The 12,627-nt window shown below is 35.2% G+C and overlaps 6 protein-coding genes across 8 annotated transcripts; 4 read left to right on the top strand and 2 right to left on the bottom strand.

The window, feature by feature from the left end:
* Nucleotides 1-10: 10 nt before the first annotated feature.
* Nucleotides 11-2,244, bottom strand: LOC136418277 (UDP-glucuronic acid decarboxylase 1-like). The gene is made up of 7 exons (XM_066404301.1): nt 2,065-2,244; nt 1,777-2,009; nt 1,253-1,538; nt 1,087-1,200; nt 843-1,030; nt 655-787; nt 11-597 (listed from the first exon to the last, which is right to left on the bottom strand). The coding sequence occupies exons 1-7, from the start codon at nt 2,120-2,122 to the stop codon at nt 356-358; spliced, it is 1,254 nt and encodes a 417-aa protein (XP_066260398.1). The 5' UTR covers nt 2,123-2,244; the 3' UTR covers nt 11-355.
* Nucleotides 2,245-2,372: 128 nt separating this feature from the next.
* Nucleotides 2,373-4,882, top strand: LOC136418280 (GPALPP motifs-containing protein 1). 3 transcript variants are annotated; one of them, XM_066404306.1, is made up of 5 exons: nt 2,395-2,416; nt 3,696-3,735; nt 3,786-4,366; nt 4,416-4,620; nt 4,681-4,882. In XM_066404306.1, exons 2-5 carry the CDS (start codon nt 3,715-3,717, stop codon nt 4,828-4,830), a joined length of 957 nt encoding a protein of 318 aa, XP_066260403.1. In that variant the 5' UTR covers nt 2,395-2,416; nt 3,696-3,714; the 3' UTR covers nt 4,831-4,882. The 3 variants fall into 3 exon arrangements, with proteins under 3 accessions (XP_066260404.1, XP_066260403.1, XP_066260402.1); XM_066404307.1 differs by lacking the exon at nt 3,696-3,735 and having other exon boundaries at nt 2,373-2,416; XM_066404305.1 differs by lacking the exon at nt 2,395-2,416 and having other exon boundaries at nt 3,598-3,735.
* LOC136418279 (phosphatidate cytidylyltransferase, mitochondrial) lies at nt 2,457-3,676 on the top strand. Its single transcript, XM_066404304.1, has one exon. It carries the CDS (start codon nt 2,570-2,572, stop codon nt 3,596-3,598), a length of 1,029 nt encoding a protein of 342 aa, XP_066260401.1. The 5' UTR covers nt 2,457-2,569; the 3' UTR covers nt 3,599-3,676.
* A 194-nt stretch (nt 4,883-5,076) lies between the features above and the next one.
* On the top strand, nt 5,077-7,828 carry rngo (DNA damage inducible 1 homolog rngo). The gene is made up of 6 exons (XM_066404458.1): nt 5,077-5,669; nt 5,728-5,898; nt 6,155-6,409; nt 6,461-6,667; nt 6,722-6,937; nt 7,164-7,828. Exons 1-6 carry the CDS (start codon nt 5,411-5,413, stop codon nt 7,376-7,378), a joined length of 1,323 nt encoding a protein of 440 aa, XP_066260555.1. The 5' UTR covers nt 5,077-5,410; the 3' UTR covers nt 7,379-7,828.
* Nucleotides 7,829-11,524, bottom strand: fand (Pre-mRNA-splicing factor SYF1 fand). The gene is made up of 9 exons (XM_066404457.1): nt 11,336-11,524; nt 10,745-11,025; nt 10,282-10,685; nt 9,856-10,227; nt 9,573-9,801; nt 8,806-9,519; nt 8,283-8,445; nt 8,108-8,231; nt 7,829-8,052 (listed from the first exon to the last, which is right to left on the bottom strand). Exons 1-9 carry the CDS (start codon nt 11,390-11,392, stop codon nt 7,844-7,846), a joined length of 2,553 nt encoding a protein of 850 aa, XP_066260554.1. The 5' UTR covers nt 11,393-11,524; the 3' UTR covers nt 7,829-7,843.
* A 265-nt stretch (nt 11,525-11,789) lies between these two features.
* Nucleotides 11,790-12,624, top strand: Trs23 (trafficking protein particle complex subunit 4-like protein Trs23). Its single transcript, XM_066404450.1, has one exon. The coding sequence runs from the start codon at nt 11,896-11,898 to the stop codon at nt 12,547-12,549; it is 654 nt and encodes a 217-aa protein (XP_066260547.1). The 5' UTR covers nt 11,790-11,895; the 3' UTR covers nt 12,550-12,624.
* The last annotated feature ends 3 nt before the right edge of the window (nt 12,625-12,627 follow it).

Here is a 12,627-nt window from a genome sequence, read left to right as displayed (position 1 = left end):
AAAAAAACTATTTGAAAAACGAAACAAATATTTTTATACTTCTTCAATATTTTACATTTTACTAGACATCTAAAAATTCTAAGATAATACGTATTGCCCACAAGAGCGTACTGTTTGAACAGTCTTAACAAGTATATAACAGAATTCCTTTCTAACATAAGAAATTTTAAAGTTTGGGTACACAAAATGAATTTATGGGAATTTTTGCAATTATTGTTTGGTCTCCAAGGAATATGTTATTGATTAAGAAAAATATATCACATTTATTTTGAGCTCAGCTATAGGAAGGAGCTGAACAAATGAAATATATAACAATAAAGAACTTTTTTTATCTACAACAATGTACAAAAGTTTCCTAGCTAGGCTTCTTAATCTTGAATTTATTAATATGTGAGTACTTAAACCTTTTCAATTCCTGACGAAAGTATTCCACAGTCTTACGCAGCCCACTATTCAAATCTACATTTGGTTCCCACCCCAAATACTGTTTAGCTCTGGCAATATCGGGCCTCCTTCTTTGAGGATCATCCTCGACTTCACTCACATGAACCACTTTACTGTGCCCTCCTACCAGCTTTTTTATAATTGAGGCAAACTCTGATAAAGTCCCTCAATAAACACTACATATAAAAATGTTAAATAAGCAACACTTACCATTAATTGTATGCTCCACAGGGTTGCCCAGATTTACAGGCTGGGAATAATTTGAATTCATCAAAACCACCAAACCCTCAACTAAATCTGAGACGTATTGAAAAGACCTAGTTTGTTCCCCTGAACCATATACCTATGTTAAATTATTATTAGTTTATAGGAGTAACACCATTTATTTTTCCTCTCACAGTGATGACATCATTTTGTAATGCCTGTAAGATAAAATTGGACACTACTCGTCCATCATTCATGTGCATTCGAGGCCCATATGTATTGAAAATTCGTGCCACCCTGACTTGCATGTTCTCCTGCTTAGCATAAGCATAGGTGAGTGTCTCAGACACTCGTTTGCCCTCATCATAGCAGGCCCTAGGCCCTAATAATCACCATAATTAATAGAAAATATTCCCTTCCAATCTGCAGGCAATATACCTATTGGATTGACATGGCCCCAGTAACTTTCTGGTTGGGGATGAATATCAGGGTCTCCATAAACTTCAGAAGTACTTGCAATTAAAATTTTTGCATTTACTCTCCTAGCTAAGCCTAAAATTTTCATGTTTGAGAATGATTTTATAAAACAAAATCAGGTACCAACCTAATATATTAATTGTTCCTAAAGTATTGGTTTTGATAGTTTTCACAGGATTATGCATGTAATGAGGTGGACTGGCAGGACTTGCCAAATGATAAATTTCATCTACTTCAATAAAAAGAGGGTTTACAATATCGTGATGTATTAGCTCAAAATTTTCATGGCCTATCCAGTGCTCGACATTGCGCTTTCTGCCAGTGAAGAAGTTGTCTACTACTATGACTTCGTGACCTTCAAGCATAAGTCTATCCACCAAATGAGAACCAACAAACCCAGCTCCACCTGTAATCTGCAAAGAAAGTTTTTTGATAATTTAAGATTTTGCTAATATTCACCAAATAATGCTCGTGTTTAAACTGGAATATTTTGAACATTAGTGATAAGTCTTTAATCTTTCAAAATGTGTTTATGACTGAGAACTTCAAACAAATATTACTCCAATTTAAAACAATCATTACCATAAATATTTAAACATACTTTCAAAAGTCAAATAATTAAATATTTGTATAGGGATTAGCTGTAATTACCAAAATTCTTTTCCTCTTCAAATAATTTAAAAAATTTACATCGGGATATGTTTTTGGGACTCTGCCCTCTAATGAAATTATCTTCTCTTCTAAGGCCTCGATTTTCTTGATAGCTTCTTTTAATAGATAATCTGCATGCTCTACATCTTCCGGAAATTTCCAAGAGTCTGTTTTGGTTTGAGAAATTACAATATTTTCTCTATGAAGCTGTTTGAGGATTATTATCAGGAGAGCTGGAACAAAATTACTGATTTAAAATGCATTTGGAACGCTGCAAAAATGATTTACCTATAAATGATAAGCCGGTTAGAACAATATATTTAAATTTAATGGTGATTTGGGTCATTGCTACACATTTTAGTGTTAAAATTCAACAATCATTTACATTTTTAATCATAGTAAAAGATTAGGAAAATAAATATTGTTCTTAACCTCAAATTTTAACTGACGGGATTTAAGGAATTTGGAAATTATGTTTATATGTTATGGAGTAACCTTGAAGCATTCCGTCTCGTTTTATGTAGTGGAATTAAAAAAGGATAAAAAGTACTCTTTCATCAATGAAACGAATGGTACAAAAACAATGTCACCATTGACATATTTCAAAGTAAAAACCAAAATGGCGGAAAATGAATTATTGGTAAGTTTATAGGTTATATTTACATTATTTAATATAAATTAAATTCAATAATATTTTCAATTCATAAACATATATGCTCATAAACCAACTTCATTTGAATCTATAGCATTTTCTCTTTATTCTCCTTCAACTGCAACAATTTACATCTTCATAATGTCTCTTACAAAAATTACAATCGTTCCTCCAATTTACCAGCGCATTATGGCGAAATTTCCTCAAAACTTCACCTTCTGCTTTGCCTACGGATCCGGGGTGAAAAAACAGTTTAACAGCGATGGAAAAGAAAATATGATAGATCTAATATTTGCAGTAAAAGACCCAATAACCTGGCATGAAGCTAACTTGCATATGAACTCATCCCATTACAGTGGTCTTAAATATTTCGGGCACGATTTTATTAACCGTTACCAAAGAAACTTCGGGGCAAAAGTGTATTTTAATACTCTGGTGCATGTAGATGACTCTTTAGTTAAATATGGTGTTGTGGCAACTGAGGACATTATCACAGATTTGCTTGAATGGTCAGACTTATATTTAGCCGGGCGTTTGCATAAGCCGGTAGAGATAGTTAAAAAACCTCTTGATAGTGAGTTGGAAACAGCTCTACAGTTGAATTTGCAATCAGCTGTTCATGCAGCTCTTTTGACCCTTCCAGAATCATTCAGTGAATATGAGTTTTATCACTCAATTTGTAATTTAAGTTATCTAGGGGACTTTCGTATGATTTTTGGTGAAAATAAAAACAAAGTAGACAATATAGTGAAGGCTCAAATACCAGGGTTCAGAAACTTGTATAAACCCTTTCTTCTAAATCTTCATGACTACGTAGATTTCCCTGTGTTGAAATTAGATGATAAGAAAGCCACTGGTAACTCTGTTCCACTGGAATATTGCGCACAAGACGTAAGTCCCTTGGCAAAGCTTCACCATTTGAATCAACTGCCAAGGTGGCCCCAGAAATTGCTGACAAGATATTGGAATAAGGGCAATTTTAGGCAGGATACAGAAGATGTTTTGCGTGCGATTGCTTATGACCCAGATTGCAGCACTATAGTTAGCCAAAGAATTAATGAGATTGTTTGGAATTCTTCAGTTAGTCAGAGTTTCAAGGGTATTCTTACAGCAGGGATAGTGAAAAGTATTAAATACAGCAGTAGAAAGATTAAAAAAATGGTTTTGTGAGTGAACTTAAACTTTTCCTTTCCCTTTCCAATAGCCTGTACTTAATATATTCATTATTTTAATAAATTGAAAATGTCTGTTTCTTGTTTATTTGCAGTAACTAACTAGCCTGGACAATGGTGCATGACTCAGATTCTGTAAGTTTCCTTTTAAACTATCTAAATACAATTAAAAAATTCCTCTGTAGGACTCTGATCAAGAACCTCGTTTCTCCAAAACAGCTGCAGAATTGAAATTTATTGGACCAATAATACCTTCACAACTTCAATCTGAAATTGATAAATCAGAAGCTCCAACAAGTCCGCAATTGTCACCTAATTTGCTGAAGACAAACATTGAGGAACTTCAGTCATTTGGTCCTAAACTCCCTCCACATTTACTTAACAAAGCTGCACCATTGGCAGAAAATAAAACAGCAGCATTGTCAGAAACCAAGGAAGCTAGGACCATAGGGCCAGCTTTACCTCCTCATTTAAAGAAACAATTTGAAAATCAGGATTACTCAATAGGAGGTTCAGAAAAGTCTGAAGAAGATGACGATGATGATGAGTCTTATGGTCCATTGCCACCAGGCATGTCCAAGAATTCAGCAGTTCATACTGCTTTGGAGGAAAGAGCTCTTCAGATGCGGATTGATAATCTTGAACCGGATAAGCAGGAACCAACTAGGGAATCGTGGATGATTGAATTGCCTGAAGCAAAAGCTGCTACTTTCGGTCTTGGGCCACGGCAGTTTAGGAAGAAAGCGGCGCCTGATATGTCTGATAGGTAGTTAAGTGAACAAGAATGACATAAAATTAAAAGTATCTCTTTTTAGGTCAGCTTGGACTGATATTCCTGGTGAGAAAGGTGAAGATAAAAAGAAGGAAGAGAAGAAGGTGGATCTTAAAGCAGAGGCAGAACGAAGAGAATTGGAGAAAAGGGACAATGAATTCGATTTGTTGTCTAAGAAACACAAGAGGAAATCGGATAAGAGTTTGGTGGAGCTGCATCAAGCAAAAATAAAGAAGAATAATAATGAGGTAAGGAAAGAGATATTGGAATTTTTGGTTGGCATGATTAGTTAACCGCTTTCGTTTTAGGGTGCTAGTAGCTCCAGAGAACGCAGACCGTTTAACAGAGATCTGGATTTGCAAGTGAATAAATTTGATGAGGCTCAGAAAAAGGCAGTTCTCAAAAAGGCGCAACTTTTGGACGATAGATTTTCTTCTGGAAAGGCCAAATATTTGTAGATGGTGAAGCTTTGATAATAATAAGCATGTGCGAGGTTTATGTTGAATAAAAGTTACAAATAACAGTTTGAGATTTGAATTTGGTGTTAATTACTTTCCTATTTGGTAAATTTTACTTTTTTAACACTACACTAACTCTAGGAGCATTAAGTGTTTAATAGAATGTCCTGAATGCTACAAAGTGAACACACCTCATAGTTCTGACATTGACGTATTGTCATAACTCACACTTTTTTATTTTTTTTTCACTTTCTTGTTGTGCCGTATCCCTTGTCCACGTCTTTCCGAATTGAAAGTAAATATAAATACAAAAAAACACATCAGACAAAAGCCTTTAAATTACAAATAAGGCTCTGCGCTCGTAAAAGATCGCATAAAAATAGCCGTTTATTTTCGTCCAACGTCGTACTCAAAAACCCCAAGCAAAAAGACAAAGAACATGTTCCTAACCATTTAAACCGTGATTTAGCAGTTTTCGAAAGGGAAACTGGTGTTTTTCTACACAAATGATTAGTTGATAAAGTGCACACTTTACGTTCGTTTCCCTGAAACTTTGATATATCCCTTTTTTGAACCAAAAATGAAGGTTACTGTGACTACCTTGACTGATTTCATATTTGTACTTGACGTGTCTGAGGAATTGGAGTTAGAAAACTTTAAGGCCTTCTGTGAGATCGAATCTGGTTTTCCTGCCTCTGAAATCGTCATCGCTTTCAATGGGATGCCCTTACTCGACAATGGGAAGTCCTTAAAAGACCATGGAATTCGCGATGGAGATGCAGTTATTTTGCAGCACATGCTTTCCAGGTCACAAACTAACTTTGATCAAAATTCCTCAGGTAAGAATTGAAGGAAGATAGTTATCATTTGCATTATTTTTCTAAACTGTTTTGGCAGTTTCTAGTTTTGACTTCAGCAATATCGAAGTTCCAAACAGTATGTCGAACAGAAACACCGATGATGATCCAGTACTGATAAGAGACATGTTCCTGGCTAATCCGGATCAGTTAGCATTGTTGAAACAGAACAATCCAAGATTGGCAGATGCTTTACTCAGCGGCAACATTGGTAAACATATTCATAGTGTATTGATAATTTAAAAAATTCACTGATCTTTTAATTAAAAAAATATGGATTAAAACAAAAAGGTAGTATATAAAATAGTAATAATATAGGATATAAATTAGAAAACATTTTCTACTTGTCCTACATTTTCCACATTTATTTTTTAACGTGTAACAAATACCTGTGTATCAACATGAATGATGTATTGTATTGTATGTTCTCCTCAATTCAACTGATAAATCATTTCCTATAATTCAAGACACTTTTGCTTCTGTGCTGAGAGAACAAGTGAGAGCTCGCCAAGAACGAGAACAACAAAGACTGAGAATGGTGAATGCCGATCCCTTTGACACTGAAGCTCAACGGCTTATAGCTGAGGAGATTAGGCAAAAAAATATTGAGGCCAACATGGAGGCAGCAATGGAATACAATCCTGAGTCTTTTGGGACTGTTGTTATGTTGTATATTAATTGTAGAGTGAATGGATATCCAGTGAAGGCTTTCATTGATTCAGGTTAATTGTTTTTAAGTTTAATTTATTCTTTTTGAATTGAAAACACCACAGGTGCTCAAACTACAATAATGTCCAGTAAATGCGCAGAAAGATGCAATATAATGAGATTGGTGGACACTCGATGGGCAGGTATTGCCAAAGGGGTGGGCGTACAAAGGATAATCGGTAGAATTCATATGGTACAAATTCAAATTGAAAATGTCTATTTGACGACAAGTTTTTCCGTATTAGAGGAGCAACCAATGGACATGTTATTGGGTATTAAACATTTAACATTAAAAGTAATTATTTTGAAGTTTATAATAAATTTAGGTTTGGATATGCTCAAAAGGCATCAGTGTTGTATAGATCTGAAAGCAAATGTTTTGAGAATCGGAACCACGAGTACAGAAACTCCATTTTTGACTGAGAGTGATCTTCCAGAATGCGCAAGGCTCAGCAACGCGTCTGAAGAGGACATCATCCAAAAATCACATAAAGAAGCAGAAGACAGAGATTTGCAGACTGCAATTAATAATAGCAGACAAGGTAGGATTTTTTTACGTTGATTTACTTTGAGAGAAGTATTGTTGTATTGAATTTAAATATTAATTAGAAGTGTTTCATATAGATAAAATGAAGAAATAGTGTGGAATTTTTCCTGTAGTGACATTAGTAAACATTGTCGAAAAAATTCAAGAACCCTCCACTGACACATAATAAAATTATATAAAATTGTTTTTGGACTGTTTATGATTTCCAAACGCGTTTTCAGTACCAGTTACGAGTACCAGCACCTCAGCGGCAGCTACACCAAACAGCACACAACCAAATACAATTCTCCCTACCGACAAATTCACTGAGAGTGACGTAAATGAATTGTTAAGACTCGGGTTTACGCGGGATCAGGTTTTCTTCGAATTGCGTAGGTTTAACGGGGACAAGACTCAGGCCACCGCCGCCCTTTTCGCCAAAAGTCTCAAGTTTTAAGGCTGCTTTATTAGGTAATTATTATATGTACGAGGATGTGCTCATGAGATCATTTTCTTTTGCGAAGATGCGTAGGAGTTAGATTTTTGTTGGGAAATATCACTTTAAGGTAAGGAGTAGAACCAGTTATCTTGAAATGCACTTTGATGCTTAATTTATCAAGGATGGGCAAATCTCAAAGTATATATAGGAAATATATCCTGTACTTACCGATATTTTCTGAATGAAAATTTGCCCACCCTGTACATGCAAGAATTTTATTTTAAGAAAGTACTCAGGGATTGTTACAATCTTGCCAACTTTATTGGTTGTATAAGAGAATGCCTTCTTGAGCACTATTAGTTAGGCATCTTTTTTAATTCATATCGACATTTTTGTTTGATTTGTATTCACATTGTTGGGGTTTATTTTACTTTATACTTAACAATAAAACACTAAAGATGAATTAAATTTCCTGATTTTTATTCAGTTTTCTACATCGGGCTTTTTCAAGCTTCCAAACACCTCTGCCGGAACAGACTGCTGTTCTAAATCCTCTCCTACCTCGTCGTCTTCATCATCATCATCATCAATATCGATTTCATCAGGATTAACAACTTTATCCTTTTTGTCTCCTTGTGTCTCACCTCGTACAAACATAATGTTGCCAGGTCTTTGACCGGCGCCTGCAGATCCTAAAGATACATAATATCAAGTTTCAAACTAATTTTTTTTATTACTTGGACTTACCAGCCATTTCTGCAGCTTTTGCTTCCAACAAGCGCATTCCGTCCTTTTCACCTGGTGCTAAATCGGCAGTTGTTCCAGTTAGAGTTCCAGCTGAGCTCAACATTTGCGCGGACATCATATTCACCTAAAGGCAAGAGAAATTATTTCTTTTCAGATTGTATGGATTAATGCTTACTTGAGTGTTGTAAGTGGCTTGCACGCTTCGTTTTATACGCAACATTTCTCTCATAGTATCTTCATTGCCATGTCTAACTTCAAATTCCTTCCAAGTCTGCCAAAATTCTGTGGTGACTCTAGGATCGCAGATTTGGCTGCAGTGAGCGTATATCGCGCGGGCCCTAAAGGAAAATTTAAAAAAAGTTATGAAATAGAAAATAGACGTTTCATGAAAGACCAGAAAATGCAGTTTTCAACTGGTATCAGAAAAATATTACAATATGATAACAAACTGATTAAATATTAAATTGAAGGACAGCATACTCTTTTTGGGGAAAAACCAGTTAATTTTCTCATGGAAGCAAACGTGAAAAAAAGAACGTTTTTCTTTTCTGATGGAAAAAAATCAATGTTTACATCGCTAAAGTTTAAAGATTCAAATAAAAAACAATAGAGTAAATTGAATGGTTCAATTCTTGATCTTGTTATCCTACCAAACAGATACGAAATATCTTTCTAATTAATTTTTTTTAACTGCTTACCTATCAATTTCTCCTAATTTAGTCTCCATATCGGCAAACCTCAGACACATATCCCTTGTATCACCTTCAGGCAGCACTTCAATGGCCTTTTCATAAATCTGCCTTGTCTTTGGAATCCCATAAATCTCAGCCGCTCTCTTAATGTAAATATTAAACACTTCCAGCATCTCTTTTTCTGGTACCGCCTTGGTGGCTTTCTCATAAACCGCCATTGCGTGTCTCGCCATACCATGCTCTTCTTCCAGCTTTGCGTAGAGTAAATATAAATGTTTAGCAAATTGCTGGGGACAGTGTTCCAGACACTGCTCAAACAAGTCTCTGGCCCTTTCAATTTTCGATCCCCCATACCGTTTTAAAAATTTTGATAGATACGTGTTCCAAATGTCGTAGACATTAGGCCATTTGAACAAGGAAATTCCCTTTTCGTAAGCTCGAAAAGCTTCTTCAAAGTAATTGTTTTCCTCCAGAAATATTCCGTAGTTGATGATTATTTGAGGGGTCGCAATCTTCAGGTCAATAATTCGATCATAGACTGCTTTACAAGACTTGAAAGTACCGAAACTCTCTTCGAGATCGGCATACATAGACCAGACTTTCAAGGATTTGTAAAGTCTTGATTGGACAGTTTCAGATTCGTCGTGGTAGGCCACTTTTCTGGCAGGAAGAACTGTAGCTCGATGCATGAGTTTGAGAGACTCTTCATAGTTTTCGTTTCTTTAATTTAAAGTAAAAAATCACGAAATTAACAATGTAATAATAAGTCTTACCTGATTTCCATTTCAGTCCATTCGCACCAAACTGAAGCAAGGTCATCGACCTTAACATACTCTACTTCAGTTCCTTTTTTAAAAATCAATCTCGCGTCTTCAATTTGGCCATTTTTCTCGTAAAACTTGGCAAATTCCACCCAGAGTGTATGCAGTTTCCCCACTGCCAATTTAGGCTTGACAGTCTGCACTGCTTCAGTATATGTATTAATAATATCATGAGGTTTTCCTGAAATAATCAATTTAGAAAAACCGAATATAGATCTCTCTATTAATATATTACCCTCGTACAACTGCACTCTCTTGTGCCATTGAGAAACGTTATGCGGATTTTGTCGCAGTAATACAGAGTTTAAAAGCAATAATCTTCTCTCCATCAAATTCTCAAACCTGGCCAATCGCAGCTCCAAATCAATGTTATCATCATCTGAAGGCTTGGTCAATTTAGCCACTTCCTCCATGCGTTTGCTCAAACTCAATTCTTCAAACTGAGCATAAGCATCGAACACTTGAGTAAAATCCCTGACAGTGGTGACAGTTTGAATAGCTTCTTCATATATGTCTCGGGCCCTATCAAACAAACCACTCCTCACATAATAATTAGCAAGCGAGTTCCATAAATGACCCAGCTGATCAGTATAACGTCTTAAACCTCCTGCAAGACAATTTTCTTAATTTTTCTACAAACCAAAGGAACACTTCAGTTTACCCCGAATAATTGCATCTACATTTAAAGAATGCACCTTATCAGGATTGTTAGAAATCAATTCACATAACTCATTCCAGAGCTGATGCTTGGATTTCCCATTTTGTGACACAAAGTTTTCATCGTTTACAATTTTAGCAAGAACCAATGCTGCTTCATCCAACCTCCCAGCTTCTGTTAGATATTCCACATACTCTTCAGCATTTTCTGGAAATAACTTCATGTATCTTCTAAACACTCGAACGCCCGTTTCCAGGATATTATGCTTCTTCACAAAGCCCAAATATAAAGGCCAGATGCGGTGGTGCTGGGTGACTGGTAAGGCTCTTAAGGCCCTGTCAAAAACCTTTCGAGTGCGGGTTATTTTGTTTTGATCTGTTAAAAAGGTGCAGTAGTCCATCCAAATTCTACATTAATATATAGATTACATGTATGATTTTCTATTATAAAGGGAATATCATAATACCTGGGCATTTTATGCATAAAAACCAAAGACCTTTCAAAAGCATTATTAACTTCTTCATATCCAGGGTCAGTAATGCACCTGTTTTTAACTTGTTGTCTTCTGGTTCGCAAATAATTGTACCACAACTTATATGAACCAGGAAGTTCTTTAAGGGCACGCTCGTAGATTAGATTTACACCTTGTTTGGGAGCTTTCTTCTTGTGATCAATATATCGGATCCAATGTTTGACTGAATAGGGGTTTCTGAGGATTTCCTCTTCGTAGGGTAAATCTTCTTCAGACTTAAATGTTTTTCATTGTTATTTTATATTAAGAGAAAGCAAAGTAATCGATAAAACAAAACTGATGTGCTACTCTTTTCATATTAACAATGTTATAAATAAAACTAAAGCAGCGCCTCTGGTCAAATCAAAGAACTACATGTATACAATTCTCACCTGATTATTGGGAGACAAATATTAAATATGTTTTATTATCAGAACAAGACTGAGAACTATGACTACAATTATGAACTATGATTATGACTGTACATCATATTATTAAGACTATTATTTAAAGTTTAATAAGTTTTTACTGCTTTGTGATACTTACAAAGATTATATCCAGTTGTTTTGCCGTATCACTGGCACTGGTACCACTAATCGGCATTTTAACGTCGGTAAAAGAACAAACATGAACTGAAAATAGTGTAGAGGTAAAAATAGAGTAAAGTTAAAGATTTTTAGATAATTTCTGCCTTTAATACAAGATTTAAATGTTATTTTAACCAGTTCTTAATTAATAAAATCTTTAATTATCATATTTAAGTAAAAACCTCAAAAACCACCAAAAAATGAGGTTAAGATATACATCAAGAACGCAGTTGTCGTTTATGCTATTTGCCGTTTGTCCGCCTCAATAACACTTACTACATATAGATTACTTAGATATTTTTTATCTTTTTCTATACTGTGTCTATGAGTGAGATAGATATAATTAAACATAGTGGGGTCTTCAATTCTCAAAAACCCTGCCGCAAAAAATACAATAACTAACATTTATTCAACAATATAACCCTTAAAAATTAAATAGTTTTAATTTAGGAAATAAAGTGACTAAAATGTTAATTAATCTAGTGTAAATATGCAAAACGCTATTTTCTTCAAACCACAATGGTAATATACAGTATCTACATCGTTTCCAAATCCGGAGGCCTGATTTTCAATCACGACCACAACGTCCCTAAAATCGAGACGGAGAGAAAGTTTACCTACCCCTTGGACCTCAAGCTCACTTGCGAAAACAAGAAAATATTAGTCCAGTTTGGTAATAGAGATGGGATTCAAGTAGGCCATTTGCTATATGCCATAAATGGTACCCCAGTGACAGGCAGGCAACTTGATGATGGGAGAGATGCCATGGAAGTAATTGAAAACAAGGAGAATTATCCTTTACTGCTAAAGTTTGGCCGGCCCAAGATGACCACTAATGAGAAGATATTTCTCGCCAGTATGTTTTACCCCCTGTTTGCCATTGCCAGTCAGTTGAGCCCTGAACCAAAAAGCTCAGGAATTGAACTGTTGGAGGCAGACACATTTAAACTGCATTGTTTCCAAACTTTAACAGGGGTTAAGATAATGGTTGTTGTGGATAAGGGGCAGATAGGTGCTGAAGTGTTTCTAAAGAAAGTGTACGAGTTGTATGCAGATTATGCTTTGAAGAATCCATTTTATTCTCTGGAAATGCCCATTAGGTGCGATTTATTTGATACTAATTTAAAGAGCATGTTAGAGCAAGTAGATAAAAATGGGATTTCAAGTATATAGACAATTATTATATGTTATGTTTAAAATTTTTTTATTTCTACATTAAATAAAACCAAAATTTGTATAATATTGTGTGTT

This window comes from Euwallacea similis, chromosome 34 (assembly GCF_039881205.1).
Source record: "Euwallacea similis isolate ESF13 chromosome 34, ESF131.1, whole genome shotgun sequence".
NCBI lineage: Eukaryota > Metazoa > Arthropoda > Insecta > Coleoptera > Curculionidae > Euwallacea > Euwallacea similis.
Note: the sequence above shows the minus strand (reverse complement) of the source record. Positions and strands in the feature narration are given on the sequence as shown.

Coding starts and splice junctions, on each gene's coding strand:
- Trs23 (XM_066404450.1), top strand. CDS start 11,896: ATGGTAATATACAGTATCTACATCGTTTCCAAATCCGGAGGCCTGATT.
- LOC136418280 (XM_066404307.1), top strand. CDS start 2,396: ATGGCGGAAAATGAATTATTG. Junction 4,367..4,415: donor GCGCCTGATATGTCTGATAG/GTAGTTAAGTGA, acceptor ATCTCTTTTTAG/GTCAGCTTGGACTGATATTC. Junction 4,621..4,680: donor TAAAGAAGAATAATAATGAG/GTAAGGAAAGAG, acceptor CTTTCGTTTTAG/GGTGCTAGTAGCTCCAGAGA.
- LOC136418279 (XM_066404304.1), top strand. CDS start 2,570: ATGTCTCTTACAAAAATTACAATCGTTCCTCCAATTTACCAGCGCATT.
- LOC136418277 (XM_066404301.1), bottom strand. CDS start 2,122: ATGACCCAAATCACCATTAAATTTAAATATATTGTTCTAACCGGCTTA. Junction 2,010..2,064: donor AACCGGCTTATCATTTATAG/GTAAATCATTTT, acceptor ATTTTGTTCCAG/CTCTCCTGATAATAATCCTC. Junction 1,539..1,776: donor TGAAGAGGAAAAGAATTTTG/GTAATTACAGCT, acceptor CTTTCTTTGCAG/ATTACAGGTGGAGCTGGGTT.
- fand (XM_066404457.1), bottom strand. CDS start 11,392: ATGCCGATTAGTGGTACCAGTGCCAGTGATACGGCAAAACAACTGGAT. Junction 11,026..11,335: donor AACAACTGGATATAATCTTT/GTAAGTATCACA, acceptor AAAACATTTAAG/TCTGAAGAAGATTTACCCTA. Junction 8,053..8,107: donor AAAAGCTGCAGAAATGGCTG/GTAAGTCCAAGT, acceptor ATGTATCTTTAG/GATCTGCAGGCGCCGGTCAA.
- rngo (XM_066404458.1), top strand. CDS start 5,411: ATGAAGGTTACTGTGACTACCTTGACTGATTTCATATTTGTACTTGAC. Junction 5,670..5,727: donor CTTTGATCAAAATTCCTCAG/GTAAGAATTGAA, acceptor CTGTTTTGGCAG/TTTCTAGTTTTGACTTCAGC. Junction 6,410..6,460: donor GAAGGCTTTCATTGATTCAG/GTTAATTGTTTT, acceptor AAAACACCACAG/GTGCTCAAACTACAATAATG.